The sequence below is a fragment of the Eptesicus fuscus genome, chromosome 21 (genome assembly GCF_027574615.1).
Source record: "Eptesicus fuscus isolate TK198812 chromosome 21, DD_ASM_mEF_20220401, whole genome shotgun sequence".
NCBI classification, from domain to species: Eukaryota; Metazoa; Chordata; class Mammalia; order Chiroptera; family Vespertilionidae; genus Eptesicus; species Eptesicus fuscus.
In genome coordinates, this window is record NC_072493.1 from 41,091,846 (window position 1) to 41,114,917 (window position 23,072).

The 23,072-nt window shown below is 56.0% G+C and overlaps 1 protein-coding gene across 1 annotated transcript; it reads right to left on the bottom strand.

The window, feature by feature from the left end:
- Positions 1 to 17,401: 17,401 nt before the first annotated feature.
- CCDC8 (coiled-coil domain containing 8) lies at positions 17,402 to 19,631 on the bottom strand. Its single transcript, XM_054710976.1, has 2 exons — positions 18,191 to 19,631; positions 17,402 to 18,037 (listed from the first exon to the last, which is right to left on the bottom strand). Exons 1-2 carry the CDS (start codon positions 19,469 to 19,471, stop codon positions 17,663 to 17,665), a joined length of 1,656 nt encoding a protein of 551 aa, XP_054566951.1. The 5' UTR covers positions 19,472 to 19,631; the 3' UTR covers positions 17,402 to 17,662.
- Between the last annotated feature and the right edge of the window lie 3,441 nt (positions 19,632 to 23,072).

Consider the following 23,072-nt stretch of genomic DNA (forward strand, 5'->3'; position numbering starts at 1 on the left):
CTCTGGAGAGACTCCTGGTTTCTAGTCTGAGCTCTCCAGGACCCACCCCTTCCCTGGGAGACGGAGCCCTGAGGATTGTCTCCGGGCCGATGACACGGGATGGAGGGTGGGATCTGCTGAGGACTTTGTCCTTGGTTGCCTCCCCAGGGGCAGAAATGAGGGGATCACAGTCCTAATCCTCTTGGCGTTTCAGGCGGCTCTGTGGCAGGCTCCCCTCGGTAAAACAAGTCGGCATTTTGGGAATGTGGACGCGGGTTTGAGTGTCCTGAAGGAGAGGTGTGAGTCCCAGTTGGCCAATCCCGTTCATTTCCCATGAGAGGCGTGCTGTGAGTCCTCCGGCCCGCGGAGGGCGATCAGCTGTGCGGCCGCCAGGGTCCCAGGCACCAGGTGCTGGGGTGTCACCGCTGCGGCACCGCAGGAGTCCCTGGGCCGCCTCGCGCTCAGTCTTCGGCAGTGGTGTCCGGGTCGGCCCCATTCCTCAGGGTTTCCTCAGGATCTGCACTGTCTCCGTGTCACCGGCCACAGCGACACTGTGTCTATACATCTACATCTGTGTCTGCACAGCCCGCTGCGGCCTGTCTGCAGCTGCGGCCACGTGCACAGCTGTGTCCTTGTCTGTCTGTGTCTGTGCAGTGTGGCCTCGTCAGTGTCTAGATTCAGATCTGTGCCCACGTTAGTGTTAGTCTGCGGGCCTTGCCGGAACAATCCCCACAAGCCGGATGCCTAAAACGGCAGAGATGTGTTCTGGCCTAATCCTGGGGCCGGAGTCTCCCCCACGGGCCCGAGGCGAGGACTTGCCTGCTGCTTCCAGTTTCTCGGGGCTCTTGGCTCCAGACGCTCCCTCAGCTTTACGTGGCCGCCTGGTCTGTCTTCTCTTCTGTCTCCTAATGACTTGTCATTGGATTTAGAGCCCAATTGAATCTCCAGGGTGACCTCACCTGACATCCTTAATTATATTTCAAAGATCTTGTTTCCAAGTGAGATCACAATTGCAGGTTCCAGGGATTGGGTTAGAACATGGGATATATTTGGGGGCTGGTGGGAGTCACCATTCAATCCACTGTAATATGTAAATCTGTCCACATGTCTCCTTATCTATACCCCTATCTAGATATACTATCTATCCTTATCTACAAATATTGTTATCTATATCTGTGGACTAGGTTATAAGTATACAACCGGATAGCCTTGGGAGTCATCTTTCTGATCCAAGAATCCTTGCTGATTTTAATGTTTTATGATCTTATATTTATCCAAGTTCAATGAATATGTATTACTTTTATAACAAAAAAATAAGAAATCTATAGCTATATTGAGGAATATAGGAAAATCTTAATTATCCTCTCATTGCAAGCCTCCTCCTCTCCTGCCCATTTCAGGGGGCTGCCCCATCCTCTCTGTCACCCAGAGGGTGGTCCCAGCCTTGTCCTGCCCCCCTCCCCCTCCCCTGTAGCTCTCCAGGCAGCCGCCCTCCCATCTTCCCCTTGTCTGTCCGCGTGGGGTCAGCCTCTGTCACTCTGGCCGAGGGTTCTTTTCCAGATTGAGGGTTGATGGTGCTCTTTCCCTGTTCTAGGCAAATCCATCCCTCAGTGTCCTCAGGATAAACCCCTAGCAGAGCCCCTGGCACAGTCTGGCCTTACCTTGCCATGAACCCTTCACCCCAATTAAAGCTAAATTCAAGAATTGGGGTCTTATATACTGTAGGTTATTTTTAGGCTTCAGAAAACTGTGCTCTGTGTGTAAGTACGCATTTGGGTATAAATATTGAATATGGGGGAGGGGAATATGTGGAATCCATAAAGTTAAAAATGCAACCAGACTGAACATTAAAAATAGTACTTTAGCCATGGCCAGTGAGCTCAATGGTTAGAGCATTGGCCTGCGCACTGGAGGGTCACGGCAGGTACCTGGGTTGTAGGTTCATCCCAGCACCCCCGTTGGGGCATATTCAGGAGGCAACCAATCTGTGTCTCTCTCAGATCAATAGTTCTCTCTGAAGAATCACTGGAAAAAATGTCTCCCTCCTTGGGTGAGGATAACAAGTTAAGTAAATAAGTAGCATGTGGTAGCTGGAGAACGAGTGAGGGCAGAAATTTAGAGGTAACAATACCACTATTGAAGTACGTGTAAAACGTCAAATGAGTATTTGGAGATTCAAGTAAACCATCTTCTCCGACTTGGTCAGACTTCCCACCTGGAGCCAGCCCTCACCCAGCTCTTGTGAGTGCTCTCCCTTGCCGGGCCACGTCTCGGTGAGCCCCGGGCCAGTCTCGGTGAGCCCCGGGCCACGTCTCGGTGAGCCCCGGCCACGTCTCGGTGAGCCCCGGGCCACGTCTCGGTGAGCCCCGGCCACGTCTCGGTGAGCCCCGGGCCAGTCTCGGTGAGCCCCTGGCCACGTCTCGGTGAGCCCCTGGCCACGTCTCGGTGAGCCCCGGGCCAGTCTCGGTGAGCCCCTGGCCAGTCTCGGTGAGCCCCGGGCCACGTCTCGGTGAGCCCCGGGCCAGTCTCGGTGAGCCCCGGGCCACGTCTCGGTGAGCCCCGGACCAGTCTCGGTGAGCCCCTGGCCACGTCTCGGTGAGCCCCGGGCCACGTCTCGGTGAGCCCCGGGCCACGTCTCGGTGAGCCCCGGGCCACGTCTCGGTGAGCCCCTGGCCACATCTCGGTGAGCCCCGGGCCAGTCTCGGTGAGCCCCGGGCCACGTCTCGGTGAGCCCCGGACCAGTCTCGGTGAGCCCCTGGCCACATCTCGGTGAGCCCCGGGCCACGTCTCGGTGAGCCCCGGCAGGCACTCCTGCAGCACCGGCTCCAGTCACTGGCACTTGGGTTGAGGCGTCCACTCCACAGCAGCACTTTGTCAGCCTGAAGAAATTTCAGGCCTGTTTCCTCTGGCTTCAGTCAGCAAATACTTTATTATATTCTCTAGACAAAACTTAAGCTAAATGGCTTGGGAATCATAAGATGAAATAATTCTGTTAGAAGTGTCGCAGTAATGAGAGACTGGCTATCTGGGTGAATGGAATCCACAGAGGACTGTTTTTAAACAAATCCACCCTTATTCCATTGTATGTGTTGGTGACCAGCTGTCTGGAAAAAGGATGCTGAAGAAGCGAACATGGTGCGCAGAAGATTCGGAGATTTTCATTAGAACTACCTTACACCTGTGGCCTCTAGTCAGAACTCCTAAAATGTGTGTGTGTGTGTGTGTGTGTGTGTGTGTGTGTGTGTGTGTGTGTATTCTATATAATAAAACCCTAATATGCAAATCGACTGAATAGCAGAATGACCAGTTGCTGTGATGCACTTTGAGTGACTGCCCCCGAGGCAACCGGCAGTGGCGGTGGGGGGTGGGGCCAGCCAGCAGCTGGGCGCCAGGCCACCAGCCAAGGTGGGTACCAGCGGGTCCCCCATCACCACCACCACCCCCCCCCCCCCCCCCCCGATCGCCCTACCTACTGGTCGCCCCACAGATTGGCCTGATTGCTGGTCAGCCTAGGGACCCTACCCTATATATTGGGAACAGTCTCTTAGATTTAAAAATTAAAACCTGGCAAGGCTACTCTAACACTGAAAAAACAGGATGATGCAGCAATGACATGCATGGACTCGGGCTTGCACATTTTTGTGGTCAGTCCTGATTCTCACACTTATAACTGTGTGACAAAGCCAATTACTTAACTTCTCTCTGCTTTAGTTTTTCCACCCATAAGATGGGGAAAGTGGAACTACTGCCCCAGAAGGATCATGTTATGTACTACTTTTTATAATCAGGGCAAAAAAATGTAGCTGCCCATACAACAGCAAGATGCCTTTCACCTGTATGAAAAGTATGGTCACTAGTGCATGCAGCATCCTGGATTGCGAGAGGGATGTCCGACTGCTGGTTTAGGCCCCATCCCCAGAGATTGGTCCTAAACTGGCAGTCGGACATCCCCTGAGGGTGCAGGCTGGGCTGAGGGACCCCCTCTCATGCACAAATTTCATGCACTGGGCCTCCAGCATTTATTTATGAGAGGAAGAGAGAAACATCAATGATGAGAATCATAAATTGGCTGTCTCCTGCACACCCCCTACTGGGGGCCAAGCTGGGAACCTGGGCATGGGTCCTGACCGGGAATGAAACCGTGACCTCCTGGTTCATCGGTCGATGCTCAACCACTGAACCACGCCGGCAGGACAGAACTCTTATTTATCTACAGACTAGAGGCCCAGTGCACGAATTCGGCCTGGCCAGCAATTGGGGCCATCTCACTCAGTCCCGATTGGGGCCAATGGGGGCCAGCTGGCCGGGGAGGGACTGCAGGAGGGCTCCAGGGCATGTCTGGCCCGTCTTGCCCAGTCCAGATTGGCTGGACCCCAGCAGCAAGCTAACCTACCAGTCAGAGCGTCTGCCCCCTGGTGGTCAGTGCACATCATAGCTACCGGTCAATTGGTCGACTGAACGGTTGGACACTTAACATATTAGGCTTTTATTATATAGAACTGAGGCCCAGTGCACAAAATTCATGCACTGGGGGAGGGGCGGTCCCTCAGCCCGGCCTGTACCCTCTTACAGTCTGGGGCCCATCAGGGGATGTCTGCCTGCAGTTTTCTTCTGACTACTTTTAAGATGTCCTCTGCCTTTGTTTTTTTCTTTTTGTAGTTTCCCTCTAATGCACCCAGGTATTACTTTTCTTTCTCCTCGCAGTCCGGGACCCCTCGCTCCTACCACCTGCCTGCTCACTGCTCCTTACCGCTCGGCTTGCTGCTCCTTAGCGCTGCCACAGACGCAGGAGAGGCACCCGCCACTGCCGCTGAGCTCGCCAGCCATAAGTCCAGCTTCTGGCTGAGCGGCACTCCCCCTGTGGGAGCGCACTGACCACCAGGGGGCAGCTCCTGCATTGAGCGTCTGCCCCCTGGTGGTCAGTACGCATCATAGCAACTAGTTGTTCTGGTTGTTCTACCGTAAAGGTAAAGGTCGCTTAGGCTTTTATTATATAGGCCCTTATTTGAGTCAACATCTTCCCACTACTTATTATATTATTTTAAAAATGCCATTTCCATTATAAAATATACTTGACCAGTGCAGATGCCCTAGAACAGCAGTCACCAACCTTTCGGACCTCACGGACCACCAGTGCCTGGAGAACAGGAAGGCACTGCTCAGACTGCCTCCCGTGCCTGTACGTGCTTGTCACTCCTCCCACCACAAGCGGCAGTCTGCTTCCCCACCTCATGGTTCTAGGCAGACCTTGTGACTTGTTTGTTTTAATATTTTTATTGATTTCAGAGAGGAAGGAAGAGAAAGAGAGAGAGAAACATCAGTGATGAGAGAGAATCATTGATCGGCTGTCTCCTGAACACCCAACACTGGGGATTGAGCCCGCAACCCGGGTATGTGCCCTGATTGGGAATCGAACCATGATCTGCTCATTCATAGGTTGACACTGAACCACTGAGCCACACCTGCCGGCTTGTGACTTGTTTTGACCAATAGAATGCAGTGGGAGTGATACTGTTGTCCATTTTGGGCCTAAGCCTTACTGGGCCTGGCAGCTCCCATTTTTGCTCTCCTGGAAACCAGCTGCCATGTTGCAAGGAAGCTCAAGATTCACTACCTAACAGTGACAGATCACTTGGAGGGAGGGAGAGGGGCCTCATGGAAAACCAACCCAGGTGCCCCGGCCACAGCCCCAGCTCACCACCAGAAGGGCCACGCAGTGACCCCGCGGTGCGGTAATTGTTGCTGTTTGAAGCACATCCCTTGCTCTTGGACTTCCAGCCTCCAGAATTGTGAGCAAATTAATTTCGATTGTTTAAGCCACCCACCCAGTCTATGGTATTCGTTGTGGCAGCCCTAGCTGACTAATACACCATATGGCACAGCAGTTCTGCTCCTAGGTATCGACCCAAGAGAAATGAAAAACCCTGTCTACACAAAAACTAGTACACAAATATGCTTAACATTGTTCATAACAGTAAAAAAGCAGAAACAGCCGAAACCGGTTTGGCTCAGTGGATAGAGCGTCGGCCTGCGGACTCAAGGGTCCCAGGTTCGATTCCGGTCAAGGGCATGTACCTTGGTTGCGGGCACATCCCCAGTAGGGAGTGTGCAGGAGGCAGCTGATCGATGTTTCTCTCTCATCAATGTTTCTAACTCTCTATCCCTCTCTCTTCCTCTCTGTAAAAAATCAATAAAATAAAATAAAAAAAGCAGAAACAACTCAAATATCCATCAACTGATGAGTGGGTAGGCAAAATGTGGTCTGTTCAAACAATGGGATATAATTTGGCCATAGAAAGAAAAGAAGGTCTGGCACACGCTACAATGTGGATGAACCTTAACACATCTTGTTAAGCCGAGCTGGCGTGGCTCAGTGGTTGAGCGTCAACCTATGAGTCAGGTCACAGTTTGATTCCCGGTCAGGGCACATGCCCGGGTTGCGGGCTGGGTCCCCAGAGTCGGGTGTGCAGGAGGAGGCAGCTGATGGATGACCCTCTCTCATCATTGATGTTTCTTTATTTTTAAAATATATTTTTATTGATTTTAGAGAGGGAGGGAGAGATAGAAACATCACTAATGACAGAAAACCATCGATTGGCTGCCTCCTGTATGTCCCCCACTGGGGATTGAGCCCACAACCCAGGCACGTGCCCTGACCAGGAATCGAACCATGACCTCCTGCTTCATAGGTCGACACTCAACCACTGAGCCACACCGCCTGGGCTCATCATTGATGTGTATATCACCATTCCTCCCTGAAATAAATAAAAATACATTAAAAAAAAAAAAGTAATAAAGCCCTAACCGGTTTGGCTCAGTAGACAGAGCGTCAGCCTGTGGACTGAAAGGTCCCAGGTTCGATTCCGGTCGGGGGCGTGTACCTTGGTTGCGGGCACATCCCCAGTGGGAGGTGTGCAGGAGGCAGCTGATCGATGTTTCTCTCTCATCGATGTTTCTAAATCTCTATCCCTCTCCCTTCCTCTCTGTACAAAATAATAATAATAATAGAAAAGATAGTTCCCTGCATCCTAGTTTGGTGAACTTGGTGGTTTTTCTTTTGCGTAACGGCCTTCTGCAGCTCGCCTGTGTGTGCACTGTGAATTAGGGATTCCTTTCCGTTTTCTACACGTGCACTCAGCTCTGCGTGAACCGCCTGCGCTTTTCAAACGCACTGCTGTTCTCACCGTTACCTGTTTATGTGTTAAAAGCACCAGCACGCTGGTTCTCAATCAAGGCATTTTAAATGTTTGCGGGAAAGACAGCGACACCTGCCGGATACCGCGGGAACTACCAGCCCAGGTAGTTGGCAGCTTCCACCTTAGCCAGCGAATGTATCTTGGAGATGTTGCGTTTTCCTTGGTTGCAGGGATAAAAAGCAAACACCCCCCCCCCCCCCCCCGCCGCCAGCATCAGGGAGGGACAGGAAGTGAGGGTGCAGGGCTCAATCCGATCCCGAGGTTTGAGAAGTGCAGCGGCAGGTACACACAGCCCATTAGCAAATAAATATGCTTATTTCAGAATGAAAAAGTTTTCTCTTTCAATCTCCACATTTTCCTATATAATTTTTATATATTATTAAATATGTATATATTTTTTCCCAAAATAGCTACTAAGCTCTTCGGACATAAATACTTACCGGGTTGTTTGGCCCTAACTAGACAGTAAATGAACCTGTTGGGTATTTCCTTGGGACGCCATAAAACATGACTGAGACGTCAAGATCCCGGCACAGAGCCACCTGGGAGCTGTGGGCATAGGGGATTGAGAGCTCTGGGGCCGGAAGACCTGAGTTTGCAACCTTGTTTGTCACACTTGGGCTTCAGGCAATTTCTTCTTCTGTTTCTAATTGATTTCAGAGAGGAAGGGAGAGGGGGAGAGGCAGAGACATCCATGATGAGAGAGAATCACTTATCGGCTGCCTCCTGCACACCACCCACTGGGACTGAACCCCGGAACCTGGGCCTGTGCCCTTGACCGGAATCGAACCTGGGTCCCTTTAGTCCGTAGGCTGACACTCTATCCACTGAGCCAAACCAGCCAGGGCCATGCAACTTCCTTATCTGGGAGTAATGAGTTATGAAGGTGAAGGGCCAAAGCTCACGTAAACTTCTTAGATGATTCCCAGCCTGTGGTTAGCAGGCAGTAAGGGCTCGCTTAATGAAATTAACCAAAATGGAATCATCCTATGTGCATATTTTGACCGATGACTTTTTATGTTGCTGTTAATCCTCACCGAGGATATTTTTCCATGGGTTTTTACAGAGAGGGGAAGAGGAGGAGGAACCCAGAGAGAGAAACACCGATGTGTGCGCTCTGACTGGGGCTGGGGATCGAGCCTGCAATCGAGGTCGGGCCCAATGCTCTAGCCGCTGAGCCAAGCTGACTGGGGCGTGGCCGATGGCTTTTTTTCGGCACTTAATGTTACCAGCACATTTTCCCGGCTCTAAGGGACCTAGGTTGTTCCAATAGCTGCACAAGTAGGTTGTGACTGCCTTTCTCCCCAGTTTGCATCCTTACGGTTCTTTGTAAAATAATAATTTCCAGGACCTCCAGGTTCCCGTGGCTCCCTGACCTTTGATGCCCTTTCCCCTAGTTCTCCTCTCAGACCCTCACCCTTTCATTATTTCCTCCTCCTCCTCCCAGAAAGGAGTGTGTGTTTTTTTTTAATTTTAATATATTTTTATTGATTTCAGAGAGGAAGGAAGAGGAAGAGAGAGATAGAAACATCAATGATGAGAGGGAATCACCGATTGGTTGCCTCCTGCACGCCCCCCACTGGGGACCGAGCCCACAACCCAGGCAGGTGCCCCTGACCCGAATCGAACCCGGGACCCCTCAGTCCTCAGACCGATGCTCCATCCACTAAGCCACAAACAGGCTGGGACCTGAACGGAGTTTCATCTGATCCTGGCATCCCATCCCTGGCTGCGGCCTCCTGCAGGATAAATCATGTCTCTGCTACCTCTATGCCTGGGACCCTGGACAGGTCTCTCACCTTCCCTGAGCCTCGGTTTCCTCATCTGTATAATGGGAATGACAACAGAAACCATAGCATCTGGCTGCTGAGAGAATAGCAGGTCAGCATCTAAGACTTAGAAGAATCTGCCCTATCGCACACAGGTCACGGGGCCGGGGCCTGGCCGGAGGCCCCCTGTCCAAGCACTCCCCATCCTCACCAAGCAGGCCAGCACTGGGCACCACCATCGCTTTTGGGGACCTTGGCAAAGAACAGAGGAAAGAGCTGTGACGGCACAGAGGCTGGGACTGGAAGCTTCTCTGCAGCTTAGACGTGTGACTTGGGAAAATTAAGCAACCTCTCTGAGCCTTCCTTCCCTCGTCCATCTTGGTTAGGTCTCGTCTAGCTGCTGATGTAGAAATGGGGTGTATGGAGCACTTAGAAATGCCGTGTAGCCGACAGGCAGAAGGGCTGAATTGGCAGTTGTTGATATTGTTATTCCTTTCTCAATGCCCCGAGATGGCATGTGCCTTGAATTAAATATGTATTGGGTCAGAGCGCCCTCTGGTGGTCACAAGGAGCCATAGCTCGGGCAAAAGAAAGAAGGACCCGAAGTTGAAATCCACAATTATTTCATTCCTTTGTTCAACAAGCTTCCTTGAGCCCCTTCGTGCTGGGTGGTGTTGGGGATCCACTGATGACATGACAGTTCTGCACCTGTCACCCCAGGCTCACAGTTCAGTGGGGGACACAGAGAGACAGCCCAGAGGAGGCACCTGACCCAGTCCAGGCACTGGGGGCAGGAATCCAGACCTTCCCAACCTCCTGGGCCCTGGGAGACACGGGGCTTTGTCTGAGGTCACTGGGGAGCCAGGAAGTCCTGAGCGGAGGAGGGCAATGTCAGATTTGAAGTTTGATGGGGATGGGTGGGACTGGGGAAGAGAGGCCAGGAAGGAGACTGGGGCTGAGTAAGGAGACACCTGGACAGGGGTGGGACCTGAGATGGGGGAGGCATCAGGGTGAAGCCCATGGCTTCCCGGAGAGGGCTCTCCAACCCACTCCTAGTTTGAGGGAGGATGGGACGGTCTCCGGCCCGATGCCACACCCCACTCCTGCCCAGAGCCGGGCCCAGGCCTCCGGCTGCACATTCCCACCTGGACTTCCCTCTGTACCCCCTCAGCCCAGAGGGTCCAGGTCCCCCAATGCCCTCAAGTCCCGGCCTTTGGAACAGGCCCAGATCTGCCAAGAATGACAAGAAAAAATATGGCGCCAACCTGGGAAGGGAGAGTGGGCACGTGAGTGACAAAGATGAGTGGGGAGGACGCTGGGAATGTGTGTGAGTGGGTGATGGGGCGTGTGAATTGGGAGAGGGTTTCAGCAGTTGTGGGGGGGGGTGTGTCTGAGTCTCTGCGTGCACCTGGGTGGGTGGGTGTGTGATTGTGTGGGTGTGTGATTGTGTGGGTGTATGATTGTGTGGGTGTGTGATTGTGTGGTGAGTCTGGGTGTCAGTGAGTTAGTGTGCATTCATGTGACTGTGACACGGGCTGACATGAGCCCACTCCACACTATCAAACTACCAAACCAGGACCTGCCCTCCCCACACACACCACCCGCTGAGGCTGACCCTGCCCCGGCCTCTTGCCCCGCTCAGGCATGGAGAGGGGTGCCCCCAGACTCCCTCGTGTGTGATGACCAGGTCTTACAACAGTCGGAGGGAGGAATGAGGGTTCCCAGAACAGAAAGCGACCTCCTCCCTGTCACCCCCTGCAGGCAAGACCATGGTAGTGGCGCCTGCCTACTCAAGTCGCAGCGCCTGAGGTGCCCACCAGGGGGCGCTGCAGGACCGCGCGGTGGAAGGCGCTGCTGCAGGGGCAGGTGCGTGGGGCGAAATAACCGGCCCAGGTTCAGCTCTGAAGTGGGGAGCTGGGATTCAGCACAAACTCCAAAAATAACAGTAACATTTTTCTACAGTTCTTACCACATTCCAAGCACTGTCCAAAGACTCAGGCTGGTTGTTTTTTGTTTTTAATATTTTTATTGATTTTAGAGAGGAAGGGAGTGGGAGAGAGAGAGAGAAACATCAATGATGAGAGAGAATCATTGATCGGTGCCTCCTGCACACTCCCTAGTGGGGATCAAGGCTGCAACCCTCACCCCGACCCTTCACTCCCACCCCCCACCCCCGGCATGTTCCCTGACGGGAATCAAACTGTGACTTCCTGGTTATAGGTAGATGCTCAACCACTGAGCCATGCGGGCCGGGCTCAGGTTGTTTTTTAACTTAATTTTTATTTTTAATTAAAATACACATAACAAAATTAACCATCCTAGCCATTTAAATTTTTTAAAATTGTTTTTTAGAGAGGGAGAATGTTTGTTGTTTCACTTATTTATGCATTCACTGGTTGTTTTTTGTATGTGCTCTGATCAGGGCCAGGGCCCATCTCAGCCATTTCTAATTGTATAGTTCAGTGGTATGAAATACCTCCACGTTTTCATGCAGCCATCACCACTACCACACCCATAACTTCTATCATCTGTTAATCTGAAACTCTATATCTATCTCTATATATAAAAGCCTAAGCAACCGAACAACTGGTCTACTGGTTGCTATGACACACACTGACCACCAGGGGGCAGACGTTCAACACAGGAGCTGCCCCCTGGTGGTCAGTGCACTCCCACACCCAACTTCCCAAGGTCCCTTCCCAGGCCAGCCCTCCCCCCACACACACTCCCCATTGCAGGCCAGGCCAAGGGCACCACCTGAGCACAAATTTGTGCACCTGGCCTCTAGTTAAACAATAACTCCCATGCGCCCCCTCTCCCCAGCCCCTGGCAACCACCATTACACTTTCTGTCTTTACGATTTTGACTAAGTCCCTCATATAAGTGGATCATACAGTATTTGTATTTGTGATGGGCATATTTCACTTAGCATAACATCCTCAAGGTTCATAACATATTGTAAAATTAACTTCCTCTCTGAGGCTAATATCCCACTGTATGTATATTCCACATGATGCTTATTCGTTCATCAGTGGATGGAGACTGGGGGTGCTCACGCTGGGGTGGGGAGTGCAGAGATGAGCGTGTCCGCTGTGGAGCAGGACAGAGGCCCGTGTGCTCGGCTGGCCGCCGCCGGCAGAGGGTGCCCCTGGGGAACTGTCTCCAAAATGTCCGCATTCGGTCCTTCCCTCCCTGTGGGCGCCTGGACGGCTTGGGTCCAGAGGTGGAGCCGTTACCCTCCGCTCGAGCCTGGGCTGGGCTTGTGACTTGTTTGGCTTGGTTTGACCAGGAAGTCAAGTCCCAGCCAATCACTCCCTTCCCCAAACCCTCCCAAAGCCTTGTAATTGGCTAGATCTTCTGGGTGCAATACCACGGCCAATTGGGACATTCTAAACTTAACTGTAATTAAATTTAAATAAAATCAAACACCCTTTTTGCCCACTCGGTCTCCCGCTTAGCGCTGCTCATGGCCCCCCAAGCTCACCTGCCTCCATCCTCCCGGCTCCTTGCAGGATGCGAGGTGCATTCCTGCCTCAGGGCCTTTGCACTGGCTGTTCCCGCTGCCGGGAGTGCGCTTCCCTGATATTTACCTGGGTCTGTCCTTCACTTCATGCGGGTCTTTCTTCAGTGTCACTTTGGGGGGCTGGGGGCTCCTCGACCACCCTGTTAAAAAGGTCACCTTCCTGCCCCTCCCCACCTGGTTTGTCAGCTCTGACTGCCACCCGGTGCACCTGCTTCTTTCTAAAGAGCCGCCGAGTGTATTGTCAGGAGAGGGAATTGACAGGAGTTTTGCAGGCAAAGTGCAGAAAGGGGGCGTCGGGTTCCCCAAAGATTAGCAACGCAGCGAGCGGCGCCGGCCCAGGGGATGCTGCTGCCCGGAGCCCAGGCCGCAGGGTCACGGGGCGCGGAGGGTCCCTGGTTCAGTCGCTGCTGCTGCCTCCGCAGCCCAGCAGCCTCCGGACGGCGCCGCCTCCCGCCGCCACCTGCCACCCGTGCCCGTGTCCGTGGGCGCAGCTGGCAGAGGAGCAGGGCGGGCTGAGGCGGAGGGTCCACCGGTGGAGGGGGTGGGGGTGGGGGCGGGGGGGTGAGTGGGGACCGGGACTGGGGCCCGGGGGGCGGATCTAGGGCAGCAGAGTCGGGGCGGTGAGTGTGGTCCGTCCGGTCCCCGCCGCGACCCCAGCGCCAGCCCGGGGCCCGCACTCGGCGGCGGCTGTTCCGGTTGTCGAGTGACTCATGGGCCGAAGGAACCGCTGGGCGAACGCGACCCGGCTGCGCGGGCGAGGACGGCGCTGGACGCTCCGCCGGCGGGAGGGCCCCGGGGCGCGGAGCCGCGTCTCAGGCCCACGGAGCAGCCGCGCCGAGGCCCCTTCGCAGCGGGTTTGTCCCCGCGGGGAGCCCCGAGGTGCCGAGGCCCCGGAAGTGGACGGAGGGGGGCGCGGTCGCCTCCGGTGGGAGAAGTCGGCGTCCCGGGCGGAGGCCGGGGGCGCCTGCGAGGCTGAAAGGACGTGGATCCGGGCCCGGCGCTGGGGCTGGGGCTGCGGGAAGCCGCACCAATGCGGACGCGGGGTGCGGTGGGGGTGGGGTGGCGGCAGGGCTAACTGTCCCGGAGAAGCAGGGCTGCCTTAGACGTGGCGGCTGCGGAGGAAAACCGGCGGGCGGGCCCAGGAGGCGGGCAGGAGGGTCTGCAGTGCCCGCCCGTTGAAGGCTGCGGGGAGCCTCGCTGAGGGGGGGACGCGTGAGCAACACCCCGAGGAGGGAGCGGTGAGGCAGCGGATACCCGAGCGGAGCGCACGCGGGGGCAGGAGCAGCCGGTGCCAAAGCCCCGAGCCAGGGCCGTGGTGCTGGGGGTGTTCGCCTGTAGTCACTGACCCCGCAGGCCAGGGTCGGTGCGGGGCTTGTGTCTCTGTCGAGTCTTTGGAGTGAGTAGATGGGGTGGGGGGAGGAGTCTTTATTTGATTCTGTGGTTGGAATAGTCTTGGGGAAATAGGTTTTATCCCCATTTCCCAGATGAGAAAACTGAGACTCAGAGGGGCGGAGGAAGGGAGCTCAATCCCCCCTCCCCGCCGCGGAGGAAGTGGGCAGGTAGCCCGCACCAGCCGCGCTCCCCCGGTGCCCACCAGAGGGCGCTCCGGGGCCGGTGGCGGTGCTTTAGGGGCCCACCTGGCCTTGGCAAGCCGGGCGAGGGGGAATGGACGCTCCTTCAAGCGAGGTCCTGGGATCAGCAGCATTAGCATCACCTGCGGACTTGGTAGAAATGCATATTCTTGATAGACATGTAAATGTATAGGCCTAGTCGGGTTGGCTCGGTGGATAGAGCGTCGGCCTGTGGACCAATGGGTCCCGGGTTCGATTCCGGTCAAGGGCATTGAACCTCGGTTGCAGGCTCCTCCCCGCCTGGGCCCTGTTCCGGGCTCATGCAGGAGACAACCAGTCGATGTGTTTCTCTCTGTCTTTCTCTCTCTCTTCCACCCTCCCTAAAAATCAATGGAAAAATATCCTCAAGCAAGGATTTAAAAAAAACACACAAAAAAACAGAAATGTCAAGGTATAGATCCCCCACCCCCACCCCCCCAGACCTACAGAATCACTTGGGTTGGGATCCAGCCATCGTGTTGTAAAAGGCCCTCCGAGTGATGGTGATGCACGACCAGTTTGAGGCCTGGTTCTCCCCTGGACCCTGGAGCCGTGTTCTCCCGCAGCGGGCCCATGGGAATCACCCGGAAGCCTCAGGGCTCTGGGTGCCCCAGCCATACCCGGACCAGCTGCCTGGGAACCTCTGAGAGGGCAGGCGGGGCCTGCGTGTTCGAAAGCTCCCGGGTCACTCCACAGGGCGGCCAGGATGGGGCACCGCTGCCTTAGGATCCCCGTCAGGGCTGAGAGGTAGAGAACTGGACGCCTCTGACATGTAACGGGAGTAACACGCAGTGACATCCGCGGAGGCCGATTGGAGCTCTAACACTGCAGCTCTTCAGGCCTCCGAAGTCCTAAGAGGAGAGCTCTGTGATGATCACTCATTCAGAGGAGCACGTGGAGGCTCAGAGAAGTTAAGTAACCCGCCCAGGGTCACACAGCTTGTGAGGGGCAGTGCAGCTGGAGGTGAGATAGGCAGCCTCGCTCCAAATCCCTCCTCAATCTGTCCCTCCGACGGTCTCCTCGTTTCCTGTCACCCCACCTTGGGGCCTGGGAAGGGGGACCCAGAAAGCCCAGGTTGGGGGGTGGCATCTCTCTGTCTGAGTTCCATTGTTTTCTCTTTAGTTACAGTTGGGGGCGCTGGCCAGTCCACATAAAGGCTGACTTGGTGACAAAACTCCAGTGTTGGGGTGGGGGGGCATCCTCCCAGAACCCCCTTGGGTGGAAAATAATATCGAAAGCCCTGGTGCCATCTCAGGTTGCTCAGGGATCCTCCCACCTCGCAGGAAGCTCATACTGGGGACGCGGGGACAGGAGGGACAAACAGAATGAGCAGGCGGAGGGGGGGCGGGTAGGTTTGCCTACAGCCTGAGTCTCCCCATCTCTGCTCCGTTCATCTCCAGCATCCCAAACAGCCCAGGGCCGTCGTAAGGAGGCCCACATTCCCCGAGATGGGCAGTAGCCACGGACAGACGGCCCCATTGCCACCACCAACCTGTCGCCGGGTGCTCACCCAGCTATCCCCCTGCCGCCTGGCCTGCAAAGCCCAGCCCTCCAAGTGGTGTTCAAAGCCCGGGGTGGGGGAGGCGGGGCTCCTTCTTGCCAGGCTGTGAGCTGTGAACCACAGCAGGGCAAAGGGGCTCTTAGCTTCGCAGCCAGCGGCACCCACATGCCCACCTCTGGGGCGGCTGGGAGAGGCCGCTTCGTTCTTCAGTTCCCAGGGGGAAAGCTGAGCCACTCAGGCCAGGCTGCAGCCACAGGCAGGGGCGGGAGCTGCCCTCCAGACCCCCTCCTCCGTGATTCCTTCTCCTGCCTCAGGGAAGTGGGGGCGGGGGGGGGCGTTGCTGTCTAGTTCTCACTGGTGGGGGTCGGGGTGGGAGGACACAAACAACACAGAGAGATGGCCCCCAGCTCCCACGGACCTTAGCAACCCCATCTCTCCCAACTGCAACTACGGGGCGCCCCACACGGCCACACACCCGGCTTGCATCGGCCTGTTCCCGTTGCAAGATTCCCAGGTGTTCACGGGGCTTGATCAAAACAGATTCCTGTGCCCTGGCTGGGGCACTCAGTGGTTAGAGCCCTGGCCCGCACACCATAGGGTCCTGGGTTCGATTCTTGGTCAAGGGCATGTACCTGGGTTGTGGGTTCGATCCCCACCCCTGGTTGGGGCACGCACGGGAGGCAACCAGTCGATGTGTGTCTCTCACATCGATGTTTCTCTCTCCCCCTGACCCTCCCTTCCACTCCCTCTGAAAAGCAATGGGAAAAACATCCTGATCTGAAGATTAATAACAACCCCTGGCCCGGTGGCTCAGCTGGTTGGAGTGTCGCCCCATCCAACAAAAGGTTGCATGTTCAATCCCTGGTTGGGGTGCATACAGGAGCAACTGATTGATGTTTCTCACATCAGTGTCTATCTCTCCCCCCCACTTCCTCTCTCTCTAAAATCTATAAAAACATATCCTAGGGTAAGGATTTAAAAAAACATACAGCCCTCACCGGTTTGGCTCAGTGAATAGAGCATCGGCCTTCGGACTGAAAGGTCCCAGGTTCGATTCCGGTCAAGGGCATGTACCTTGGTTGCAGGCACATCCCCAGTAGGGGGTGTGCAGGAGGCAGATGATCGATGTTCCTCTCTCATCGATGTTTCTAACTCTCTATCCCTCTCCCTTCCTCTCTGTAAAAATCAATAAAATATATTTTTTTTAAAAAAGAAAAAACAGCCCTCGCTGGTTTGGCTCAGTGGATAGAGCGTCGGCCTGTGGACTGAAAGGTCCCAGGTTCGATTCCGGTCAAGGGCACGTGCCCGGGTTGCAGGCTCGATCCCCAGTTAGGGGGTGTCCAGGAGGCAGCCGATCAATGGTTCTCTCTCATCATTGATGTTTCTATCTCTCTCTCCCTTCCTCTCTGAAATCAATAAAAATATATTAAAAAAAGAAAAAGAAAAAACACACATACAGATTCCTTGGCCGCACAGCCAGCCCTAGCAAACACAGCATTTCCCAGGGAGTCTTCTGTCCCTTGTAAAGTGCATGACGTGTATACACTGCAGGCCCTGGACCCTTGGAGCCGGCAGAACCCAGGAGTGCGGGGATGGCAAGCAATGGACATAAACGCGGGGCGGACAAAATCACCCTGGGGCAGTCTTCAGCTGCCAAGTCCAAAGCCAGGCAACAAGTGTTCAAACGTTTTTATTTACATGTTGCAGGTTCCGGGAGGCCGGCAGCTGGAGGTGCAGGGGAGGGAGCACGCCCAGGGGAAGAGGAAGGGATTTCCCTCCGGTCTCGCACCCCAATTCAAGCTGAGCACCCAGGTTGCATTTGAGGAAGTTACCGGTCTCTTTCTTTCCATTCCTTGGGTTACTATAGAGTCTGTATTTTTTTTTAAAATCAATGCATGAAAGATAAAATTTTAACAAGAAAAGAAAAGGGGTGTTAGGTGGAGATGAGGGGTGCTGCTGGCCCTCACTCCACCTCCATTTTCACACGTGGAGGCCGAAACACATCTCCGCCCAAGGGCGGGGGAGGGGCGCCCTGAGTGGCCGGTGAGGGGGCAGGTGGCAGGGCTCTCTGGCTTCCGCCCCCCTCACAGCAGGTCCTCTTGCTCTTCCGGCTCCGCTTCTGCTCTGGCCTCGGCCCTCAGCACCCTGAGGCCCCTGGCCTCGCCTGCCCTGGGGACGCTCTTGGGCACGGTTGGCAAGCGGGGAGTGTGCCAGAAGGCTCTCCGGCGCTTGCGAAACCACGAAAAGCGCCCAGGCGTCTGGAACCTCACTGTCTTGACCTGTTTCCGGGCCCTGGCTCCTGGGGTCGCTCCGGTGGCTCCCGGGGCAGCTAAGGCGGCAGCTTCAGCGGAAGCCTCAGCCCTCTGATTACCCACAGCCCCCACCCTCTGATCAGCTGCAGCCTCCACTCTCTGATCACCCACAGCCTCCGCCCTCTGATCAGCTGCAGCCTCCACCCTCTGATCAGCTGCAGCCTCCACCCTTTGATTACCCACAGCCCTCACCCTCTGATCAGCTGCAGCCTCCACCCTTTGATTACCCACAGCCCCCACCCTCTGATCAGCTGCAGCCTCCACCCTCTGATCAGCTGCAGCCTCCACTCTCTGATCAGCTGCAGCCTCCACCCTCTTCTCAGCTGCAGCCTCCACCCTCTGATCAGCTGCAGCCTCCACTCTCTGATCAGCTGCAGCCTCCACCCTCTTCTCAGCTGCAGCCTCCACTCTATGATTACCCACAGCCTCTGCCCTCTGATTGCCCACAGCCTCCGCCCTCTGATTACCCACAGCCTCTGCCCTCTGATTGCCCACAGCCTCCACCCTCTGATTACCCACAGCCTCTGCCCTCTGGTCAGCTGCAGCCTCCACCCTCTGATTACCCACAGCCTCCGCCCTCTGATCAGCTGCAGCCTCTGCCCTCTGATTACCCACAGCCCCCACCCTCTGATCAGCTGCAGCCTCCGCCCTCTGATCAGCTGCAACCTCCACTCTATGATTACCCACAGCCTCCGCCCTCTGATCAGCTGCAGCCTCCGCCCCCAGAGCCGTGGATGCTGCTTCCTCCCTCCTGAGCAGCCTAAAGGAGGCCCACTTAATCTTGGGCCTCCATCGCCGTGGGGGGGCCTCAGGCACCAGCCCACCGCCTGTGCTCCCCACGTGATCCCCCTGACTGGCGCTGCAGGGCACCCCATCCCTCTCCCCCCTGCCAGAGGCCTGCTGGGCCTCACCCGCTCCGGGGCCGGACCTGGGCGCCCAGCCCTTCACCCTGCGCTTCAGCCTCCCCCAGGACGCCTGGCCGACGCACCCCCGCCACCGGTCCCCTTTGGGCGGCCGCAGCCCCGGGCCGTCCTCCAACAGGGGCACCGGCAGGTTCAGGCGGCGGCGGGCGGGGGCGCCCGGCGGCCTCTCCCCGCGCCGGAGGAAGGCCTCCACCAGCTCCTCGTCGTCCTCGCTCTCCAGGTCGCTCCCCAGGAACTTGCTGCCCAGGTAGCTGACCGGCATCCTGCGCACCTTCCGGCCGCGCGCGGGGCCCCTGCGGCCCTCGTCGCCCGGCCTCCGCGAGGCCTCGAAGTCGCTGAACTCGCTGTCGCTGGCGTTGCTGCTGTCATAGGTGCCCACGACCAGCCGGGGAGGGGGCGTCACCATCTGCGGGACTCTCCTCCTCGCTCGGGGCTCCTTGGGCTTTTGGGGGGGCTGGGGCGGGTGCGGGGTGCTCTTCTCCAGGAGGCGGGCCACGTCCTCCAGGGTGCGGCCTTCTTCCTCCAGAAACTGGGTCAGCCGCTCCCGGAATTCCGCTTCCTTGGTGGCGGGCTTGGAGATGACCCTCCAGACGCCCCCCGCCAGCCGCACCTCGCGCGGGATGAGCAGGCAGTCCACGTCCTCCCCGATCTGCAGCATCCCCACCGTGGAGTCCTCCTCCCGGCGGAACACCTTGCCGATCTTCTTAAAGGTGCCCACGGGCTTCAGGGCGTCCACCAGGACGTCCAAATCCACGTCTTTGCAGACGTCGGGCACGCTCCAGAGGATCAGGCCGTCGGGGGACGGGAGGAAGCCCCAGGGGAACCAGCCCCCCACGTGGCTCTTCTCGAGGGTCTTGAGGATCTCCAGCGTGAAATCCGGGTGGGGGGCAACGAGCCGGACCCGCAAGAAGCCCCTAGACTTGGGGTGGGAGCGGAGATGGGGTCCCGGCCACGCTGCCCGGAGAGTCTCCCCTCTCCAGGGCGGGGGATGAGCCAGCGCCTCCCAATTTCCCCGCCTGCAACAAGTCCTGCTGGACCCAGGCCGGCTCCCCGCAACCAGGGGCGGGAATCCGTTTCCAGGGCGCGCACGTGAGCCGGGCTGAGGCCGGTCCCGAGGCTCACAGCCCCCGGCGAGCGGAAAACGCGGTGTCCCGGCTGCAAGTTGGAGCGCGCGGGCGGCCGTGGCTCCTCCCGGCCCGGGCACGGGGGCGCGCCTGCAACTTGGGAGAGGACTTCGCAGACAAAGACGGCTCTGCCGCGGCTATTCAATATGGCCGAGCGCTCGGAGGGGGCAGCCCAGCCCCCCGGGAGGGTCTCCCGCCCCTCGGCAGGCTGCCACCTGGTCCGGGCTGACCTTGACTCGCCTCCCGCCTCCGGGTCGGCGCGCGCGGTGCCTGGGAGCAAGCGCGGGGGCAGGAAGTTCCTCCTCGCCCTCCCCAGGGTGAGGCCCACCTTCCCCCTTCTCCTCTTACACTCCCGGACAGGGGAAGACTGACAGGGGGGCTGTCCACTCTCTTCGGGGCGCCCTCACTCCCCTCCCGCCTGGGGGTGTGGCCGCGCCCCGGGCCTCGCTGGGGCCAGCGCTTCCAAGCGGAGCGCGCGGAGGCCCACGTCAGCACCTTCCCCGGGAGAGGCTGCCGTTTCCAAACTGTCCGTCCTGCACGTGCGCTTCCAGCCGACCCGGAGGTGGGAGTGCTGGTGAGGCCGTCCTTTCAGTGTCCTTGCCTCCGAATAGCCCCTTTTTAAATGCACAGGCCTTCTGGGACCAGCAATTCCCTCCGACCTACCCAGCCCCCGGGGTGGAGAAAGTGGTACCAGGGTCTTACTGCACCAGCTCCTAGCGTGGGCTTGGCACACAGTAGGTGCTCAATAAATATTTTTGAGTGAAATGAATGAATGAATGAACCCAATTGTTCATCAGTAGGGACTGACTCAATTTCATGACCTAGTCCTACAGGAAAATGCTGAGCAGCGAGGAAAAGGGTAGCCAGGTTTTACGCAGCACTTCCTGAATAGGAGGCACCGTTGTAGGCGCTTTCTATGAAACCAGCTCAGAAAATCCTCACCAGAACACGATGAGACAGAGAATGCGATGATCAGTCCCACTTTATAGCCAAAGAAATAAAATCACGTGCCCAAGATCAGAAAGTGATAGAACCTGGGTTTGAATCTGAAACAGTCTGGCGTGTGTGTGTGTGTGTGTGTGTGTGAGAGAGAGAGAGAGAGGGCCAAGGTCTATACACACATTCTGCACACAGACAAGCACGGCCGGCAGTGGCTGTTTCTGGGGAAGGGGCCTGCGGACGTGTACTTTTCTATATCCTTGTGGATTGCTTGGATTTTTAGCAATCAAAAATGTTAATGAAAAAATTAGCCCTCGCTGGTTTGGCTCAGTAGATAGAGCGTTGGCCTGCAGACTGAAGGGTCTCCAGGATCGATTCAGGTCGGTTGCAGGCTCCTCCCTGGCCTGGGGCCCTGGTTAGGGCTCGTGCAGGAGGCAACCAATCATGTGTTTCTCTCACATCGATGTTTCTCTCTGACTTTCCCTCTCTCTAAAAATGAATGGGAGAATATCCCCCGGTGAGGGTTTTTTAAAAATTTAAATTAAACCAAAGGTCCTCATACTCGGCCGCAGACGTAGTGGGTGAGGACAGCTGGGCCGTGGGGTAGGATTTGCAGTTTCCCAGGTAACCCTGAGGCAGCCAGCTCTGCACTATAGCAACAGCAACGGCATTAGTAATAATAATAGTTAACTTGCAGGGAGGGTTTCCAGAAAACCAGCCACCCTGTGGTGTGCTGAATAGGCCTATTGTTAGGAATCCTCAGAGCTTCATCTTCTCACAAACAGGGCCGCGGAGGCTGGTCTGAATGGTCTGAAGTCGTGCAGCTCTAAGTGACGTAGGCACTGCCGTCACCATCCAGGCAGGCCCACAAGGCATGGCTGATCTGGATCCAAGAAAATGCCTCTTGCACCTTCGCTGCCTGCAATCCATCCCTGACCCAGCAGCTGGAGGGGTCTTTTAAAAACTTGTCAGATGTCTCTCCTCTTTCCAAAGTCTTCATCTCAGACGGAGTAAAATCAAACTCCTCACCATCACCCACAAAGCCCTACCAGGTCTCCCCCACTTCCCTCTCTTCCTCTCTTCACTCCAGTCACCCCTGCCTCCTCTTTACTGTTCTTCCAACACACTGTTCTCGCCCCCAACCCCAGGGCCTTTGCACTTGCTGTTGCCTCCACCCAGAATGCTCTGCCTCCACCTTCTTTGGCAATCTCCCCCCCCCCCTCTACTGGAGATGTGCCCGCAACCAAGGTACATGCCCTTGACTGGAATCGAACCTGGGACCCTTCAGTCCAAAGGCCGACGCTCTATCCACTGAGCCAAACCAGTCAGGGCACTCCTGTTTTTATTCCAGATAAAATGTTTCACCTTTCCTACCCGCTGCGGGGAGCCCCGCATAGTGTGTTTTGTGTTCTCTTGGCCATAAGATCTGATCACACCCCTTTTTAAAATAATGCCTCCATGGTTTTCAGAATGCTTCTTAGCAGCCAGGTTGTTTTTCCAAATTAAATCTAATATCAGCCCCAACCGGTCTGGCTCAGTGGATAGAGCATCGGCCTGCGGACTGAAAGGTCCCAGGTTCGATTCCGGTCAAGGGCATGTACCTCGGTTGCGGGCACATCCCCAGTGGGGGGTGTTGCAGGAGGCAGCTGATTGATGTTTCTCTCTCATCGATGTTTCTAACTCTCTCTCCCTCTCCCTTCCTCTCTGTAAAAAATTAATAAAATATATATATTTTTTAAATCTAATATCAAAGAGCAGACTAATTGCTTTAGCACACATTGATTTTATATTTATTTGATGTTTGCACAACACAGCATCAACCACAAGGAACAATGAAAAGTTTTAGCCGGACCCATTCTTGAAATCCGGGGTTTACAAAGGCCAGCTGCAGCCGCCCTCCGCCGGCCAGCGTGGGGACTTTTGTTTTGGATCTGCTGTGCCAGCGGTGTCTGGATTCACACAGATCAGCGGGATGCAAACCATCCACACCAGTTTTGCACAACAGCTTGCACGGCAGCCTCAGGGAACTCCTCAACTGGTCCGGAAAAACTCCCGAGAGAAGCGGCAGGAGACTGGGGCGTTGCAGGCAACATGAGCCCATTCACTGTGTGCATGGGAAGCGCATGGGATCCATAAGCACACATACAGTCTTCGCACTACAGTATGATGCTGAGGAATGTCACACTGTCCCTTGCT